This window comes from Diabrotica undecimpunctata, chromosome 9 (assembly GCF_040954645.1).
Source record: "Diabrotica undecimpunctata isolate CICGRU chromosome 9, icDiaUnde3, whole genome shotgun sequence".
NCBI classification, from domain to species: Eukaryota; Metazoa; Arthropoda; class Insecta; order Coleoptera; family Chrysomelidae; genus Diabrotica; species Diabrotica undecimpunctata.
The window spans coordinates 26,872,423-26,878,994 of NC_092811.1; the positions used below are offsets into that span (position 1 = coordinate 26,872,423).

General features: G+C 34.8%; 2 protein-coding genes across 2 annotated transcripts; both read left to right on the forward strand.

Annotated features, from left to right (window-relative positions):
* The first annotated feature begins 413 nt into the window (after positions 1 to 413).
* On the forward strand, positions 414 to 1,010 carry LOC140450488 (uncharacterized). The gene has a single exon (XM_072544135.1). It carries the CDS (start codon positions 414 to 416, stop codon positions 1,008 to 1,010), a length of 597 nt encoding a protein of 198 aa, XP_072400236.1.
* Positions 1,011 to 1,118: 108 nt separating this feature from the next.
* On the forward strand, positions 1,119 to 3,923 carry LOC140450489 (uncharacterized). Its single transcript, XM_072544136.1, has 2 exons — positions 1,119 to 2,160; positions 3,130 to 3,923. Exons 1-2 carry the CDS (start codon positions 1,119 to 1,121, stop codon positions 3,921 to 3,923), a joined length of 1,836 nt encoding a protein of 611 aa, XP_072400237.1.
* The last annotated feature ends 2,649 nt before the right edge of the window (positions 3,924 to 6,572 follow it).

Below are 6,572 nucleotides of genomic sequence, written 5' to 3' on the forward strand. Positions count from 1 at the left end.
TATCTACCAATTTATTCATACAACCCCAACATTCAAATACACAAATTCTATTATCCACTGTAGGCTTTTATGTGAAAGATACGGTAGGCAACCAACATTACTGTCGAGCTCTATTAGACAGTGGTTCACAAAACAATTTAATCACACAAGGGTTTTGCAATAAAATTGACATACCTTTAATAGATTCAAAACTATCTATAGTTGGAATTAATCAAGTAACTTCACATCTATCAAAAAAATGCAATTTGACTATTTTGTCTAGAGTTGATAATTATCAAACAACAATTTCATGTTATGTGATTTCCAACATATGCAGTGAAATACCTGCACAAAAACTAATCCACCCATCTTTAATTATCCCTAAAAATATTCAATTATCAGATGAACAATTTTTTGAACCTGGAGAGATTGATATGCTTATAGGTGCAGATCTTTTTTGGGACCTTCTAACAGAAGGAAAAATATATCTTGGTAACGGGTTACCTATTTTACAAAATACTAAACTAGGCTGGGTTGTTTCAGGAAAAAGTCCTGTATCAACTTCATTATCCAGATGCAATTTTGCAAACACAATTTATTCAGAAGATGCTCAATTAAAAAGATTTTGGGAACTAGAAGAAGTACCTGTAAATTCAGTTTTGCCAAAAGACGAATCAGAATGTGAAAATCATTTTCACAGAAATACTACTAGAAATGAAGAGGGTCGTTTTGTAGTAAAGTTATCATTAAAACTATCTCCTGATGTATTAGGGGATTCATTCAATACAGCCTGTACCAGATTTGTAAATCTAGAAAAAAGATTTAATCAAAACAACAATTTTCAAATTCAATATTCACAATTTATTAAAGAATATATTTCCTTAAATCATATGACTAAGATAGATATGTCACAAGATAATCCTAATAAAACATACTATTATTTACCACATCATGGTGTTCTCAAAGAAGAAAGTATTACAACAAAACTACGTGTAGTTTTTGATGGTAGCTGTGCTTCTTCTACAGGCTAATCATTAAACGATTTACAATACATTGGTCCAAAAGTCCAAAATGATATCATCAGTATTTTACTAAGATTTAGAATGTTTAAATATGTAGTTTCTGCAGACATTACAAAAATGTATAGACAAATTTTAATTCACAATGACCATAAGTCATTACAAAGAATTGTTTGGAGAGATAATCCAGAACAAGACCTTTCAGTTTATGAGCTAAATACAGTGACTTATGGAACAACTTCAGCTCCATATTTAGCAATAAAATGTTTACAAACATTAGCTCAAGAACATATAAATTCATTTCCATTAGCATCACAAACAATTCTAAAAGACTTTTATGTAGATGATCTACTCACTGGTTCTAATAGTATTTCTGAATTAATTCAAACATGTCAAGAAGTCTCATTCATTCTAAACTCTGCTGGATTTCCTCTAAGAAAGTGGACTTCTAACAATCCAAATGTTCTTCAAACCATTTCCAGTAATGATGATTCATTAGCCATATTAAAATTAGGACAAAATGATGCTTCAAAAACATTAGGTATTTACTGGTACAGTCAATTAGATATTTTAAAATATTCAATTAATAAAAATATTTATCCATTAACAAGTTCACTTACAAAAAGACAAGTACTCTCAGATATAACACAAATTTATGATCCATTAGGTTTAATCAGCCCTTGTATAATTCTAGGAAAAATAATGATACAAAAATTATGGTCATTAAACATGGCATGGGATGAACCCATTCCAGATGATCTATCTTTACAATGGCAACAGTTTAGAACTGAATTGTCAGAATTAAATCAATTATCCATTCCTAGATATGTTATAAAAAATGAGTATAAATTGATAGAGATCCATGGTTTTTGTGATGCATCTCGTGATGCATATGCTGCATGTATTTTTGCACGCAGCTCAAATTCGCAAGGAGAATTTCATGTACAATTATTATGCTCAAAAACCAAGGTAGCACCACTTAAGTTATTAACAATTCCAAGATTGGAATTATGTGCAGCCTTATTACTTGCACAATTATCTATTCAAGTAAAAACATCACTATTCAATCTTAGTAATGATATACAATTTTATTATTGGTCTGATTCACAAGTAGTGCTCTGTTGGTTAAAAACAGATCCAAACTCTCTAGAAATTTTTGTGGGTAATAGAGTTGCAAAAATTCAAAATTTAACCTCTATCTCAAATTGGAGTTATATTAATACAAAAACAAATCCTGCTGATGTTGCCTCCAGAGGCATACTACCAAACAAATTAAAATACCACCATATGTGGTGGACAGGGCCAGAGTTTTTATGTGAACCAAACAGTCAATGGCCTCAATATTCATTTAATATATCTAAGTCAAAATTACCAGAATTAAAAAGGATTCCTACAACAATTCTTTCAAACATTTCTGTCAATTCGTTAGAAATATTTACAAAGTTTTCTAGTTATTTAAAGTTAGAACAATTGCATATTGTAAAAGATTTATTCATAATTCAAAAAATAAAAACAATCAATACTTGGGTCCGTTACAAGCAATTGAAGTTGATCAAGCACTGCTAACATTAATCAAACTAGCTCAAAAGGATTCATTTAATGACACACTAATTCTTCTGTCTCATAAACCATTACCCCATAACCATAAATTATCTTCTCTATGTCCCTTTTTGGATGAGCAAGGTATTCTTCGTGTAGGGGGACGATTAAAATATACTAATTTACAAACAAATATTAAACATCCTATCCTTATATCTTCAAATCATCCATTTACTAAACTAATTTTTATTCATAAACATAACTATTTATTACATCCAGGGCCGCAATTACTATTGGCAACAGTCAGACAAAAATATTGGCCTATTGGGGGGAAAATTCTTGCAAAAAAAATTGTCAAGAATTGTATTCAGTGTTTTAGACACAAGCCAGTTGCATCCATTGCCCCTATGGGTAGCTTACCTAATAATAGAATTTCACCATCTTTTCCATTTCAAGTCACTGGAATAGATTATGCAGGTCCATATAATATAAAAGACAGAAAGGGAAGAGGTGCAAAAACAACAAAACATTTGTTACATTTGTGTGTTTGTATGTTTTGTAACTAAAGCTATTCACCTTGAGCTCATTTCAGATATGACAACAGAATGCTTTATAGCATGTCTGCGAAGATTTGTTTCACGTCGGGGAATACCCAACCACATTTATTCTGATAATGGTAAAACCTTTCAAGGTGCATGTAATGAACTCAATGAATTGTACAAGTTTATTCAAAATAATCATATTACATTAATAGATTATGCAACTAGCAATAATATAAGTTGGCATTTTTCTCCTCCTTATAGTCCTAACTTTGGTGGCTTATGGGAAGCCGCAGTTAAATCAATGAAACATCATCTTAAAAGAACTCTATTAAATTCTATTTTAACCTATGAAGAGTTTTTAACACTCATAATTCAAATTGAAGGCATTCTAAATTCAAGACCGCTCTATGCAATTTCAGATGACCCAAATGATTACGAGCCTCTGACTCCTTCCCACTTCCTTTTGGGCCATCCTATTACTTCTCTTCCTTCCTTAGACTTACTGGAAGTAGCAGAAAATAGAATCACAAGACTCCAAGCTGTTCAACGTTTGCAACAACAGTTTTGGAATCGATTTTCAAAAGAATACATCAGCCAGCTCCACCAACTATATAAATGGAAGTCTCCACAGTCAAAACTTTCAGTTGGAAGTCTGGTATTAATCCGTAATGACCACTTACCACCACAAAAATGGCAACTAGGACGAGTTTTGCAGCTGATTCCTGGTCCAGATGGTATTCATCGAGTATCCCTTGTGTCCACTACAAAAGGTGTCCTAAAACGATCTGTGAGACATCTACATCCATTACCTCTACAAGATGAAGCTTCTTCAAGTGAAAATTAGTAAAGACAATAATCGTGAAATTTACATTATATATTTTGAAGGTTCCCTTCAAAGGGGGGCTATGTTAGGATTTTTATGTTTTAATGTTTGTAACCAGTTTTGTACTCAGCAGTTGGTACAACTGAAAAAAAGAAGAAGTTGACATGACATATATAACCTATATAATCTGTGTATCCATTATCCATGTTTGAGAAATAAATAAACACAAAAAACTAAATCTTTATTCATCAGCCAATCCAGTACCCTATGGAATACAAAAAAACACAACAAATTGTAAGGATGATTTAAGCGAATTGTTGCTAAATATAAAATCTACAGACATAACTAAATCCATACATCAAGAAGACAAAGATAAATGTCAAAAAGCACTAGTGCTTCCTGACAATGACTATACAAAAGAAAATTTGCCTGTCCTGAATGCATTCAGTTATGTTTATGGATATTTGTTGAAGAAATGCCTTGAAATTCACAACTGCTATACTTGTAAAACATTTGCAATGGAGTGCCAAGAATTGGATACCAATAATTTATTTATTCAGTTCAAGCCATTTGATAAGGGAGAAAATATATTTGGTCACTTGTACTCACCACCAAAGAATTTTATTAAATTTGTTTATTTGCTAGAATGTCATTTTAATTGTAAATTCGAAGCTAATTCACGAGACCAGGGTGTATCAAATAAAATATATTCTTCAATGCAGGAAATAAACTTTGATCATCCTTGTAAAGAGTTCCCGAATTTGTACGTAAAAAAACTATTTATAAGATTAAAATTTTTTTATAATAAATCTGGTTTGGTTCTAGCAACCAAACAGTGCTGACGTGCAACAGAGCGATCGTGACGTCAGCGATAAGAGAACAATAGGACTTTCATGGTGCTTATCAGCACCCTGTGTATGTAAGCACAGATAGTGATTGTCCTTTGTTTTCTAACAAAGAAGAACAGCGAATGAGCCGTTGTTATCAGTAAACCGTTGGAGACCGTTGAATTTATTGGCGCCTCCACGGATACCGGTAATAGCGGTAATTTCTGAAAAATACACGGGTTAACCACAGTGGGTCCGCAAGGGATGACACTGCGAGGCTTGGAATAGTAGCAATTCAAGTCGAGCAGCAACAGCCCCCTGCCCCTGTGGTATAGAGAACTGCAAGTGGAACCCTCCCTGTCAACACAGGGAGTGAACCTCCGAGTAGGCTCCTGGGACGGCACCCAGAATCCGGACTGGCAGCGGCCAGCACGGGCGAAAAAAACAGAGTCTTCAAAGTAAGATACTAATCTTTCGTTTGAACTACTGTTAACTGCCGTAAGGCTACATGGCACGAGTAAACTCCCCCCCAGACAGTCCCGACACGTACGTGTCGGAACAGGAAGATGAAGTAAGCGACAATCCCCTGTCGCCCACCCCTGAGGTCGTTGTATCCGAAACATACGAAATGCTAAATAATGAGTTAACAGAATTAAGATATGAAATTAGTAAACCGCGAGAATACGCACAAACATCAGAGGACATCATGGATGATGGTACCCAGAAAAAAAGAGCCCTCCCTGTCGATTCGGACGAAGACTCCAACGAATTGAAAAGAGTGAAAAAACCAGACCTGGAAACAATGGAGAAGATGGATTTGTTTCAAGCCATCGAGAGACTAAACAGAATTATAGAAGTGCAGCACAAGTGTTACAGGAAGACACAAGAGGAACTGCAAGCACAAATTAAGGAACTACAAACAACAATAAAAGAAAAAGACGCTGAAAACAGACGCCTAACGGACAAAATAATGGCCCTTCTCGAAACGAGAGAAAAAAATGAAAAGGTCGAAACCGTGAAGAATACAGAAAAATCTAAGAAGACGGAGATCCCGGTGAAAAAAACGGAATCCAAAACAACCAAAGCAACAAAACAACCCGCTAAGGAAACTGAGAAGAAAAAAATCGAAGAAAAACCAAAAACTGAAATAAAGAAGGTTAAAAACCACGAACCAGAAGAAAACAACGAAATGGACACTACCAAACAAGATGAATGGCAAAAGAACGCGGTTCAAGAAAGTGACTGGCAATCGCCCAAATGCAAACGACCAAGGACAGTTGTCAGCGTAGCTGAACAACAGACAGAAATAGTAAAAAGGAGAAAGGAAAAGGAAATGGATTCAAACATTAAACAAATCCATGAAAAACGTCAAGACAAGGAAAAAAGGATGCAACCAGGCACCAGTAAAACACAAAACACCGAAGAAAATACAGAAAAGACTACAAAACCTGCGCCAAAACCACCGGCCATAATTTTGAAGTCCGTTAATGAACACCAGCGAGTTTTTCAAAAAGCCGCTGAGAAAATCAGCTCCGTGAATAAGTTTGCCAGATCGGGAAGGACGATCATTATACAAACGAAAGCACGTGAAGACTACTTAGGAATGGTCAAGATCCTTGAAAATCATGAACCAAAATTAGAATTCGTCGCCTAGCCAATAGATGGCGACAGAATGAAACGAGTAGTAGTCAGAGGGCTGGCCGCCACTACTGACCCAAAAATCATACAAAATGAACTACAGGGACAAGGCATAGAAGCCACTAGGGTGATAAACATCATCTCTAAAAAAGAAGACAAAAAGCCGCTACCTATGTTCTTGGTCACCATCCGAGATGAAGATGAT

Bases quoted from the DNA above. Each gene is read 5' to 3' on its own strand.
- LOC140450489 (XM_072544136.1), top strand. From the start codon at position 1,119: ATGTATAGACAAATTTTAATTCACAATGACCATAAGTCATTACAAAGA. The intron at 2,161-3,129 runs GTAATAGAGTTG...AGCTCATTTCAG, and splicing joins CTCTCTAGAAATTTTTGTGG to ATATGACAACAGAATGCTTT.
- LOC140450488 (XM_072544135.1), top strand. From the start codon at position 414: ATGCTTATAGGTGCAGATCTTTTTTGGGACCTTCTAACAGAAGGAAAA.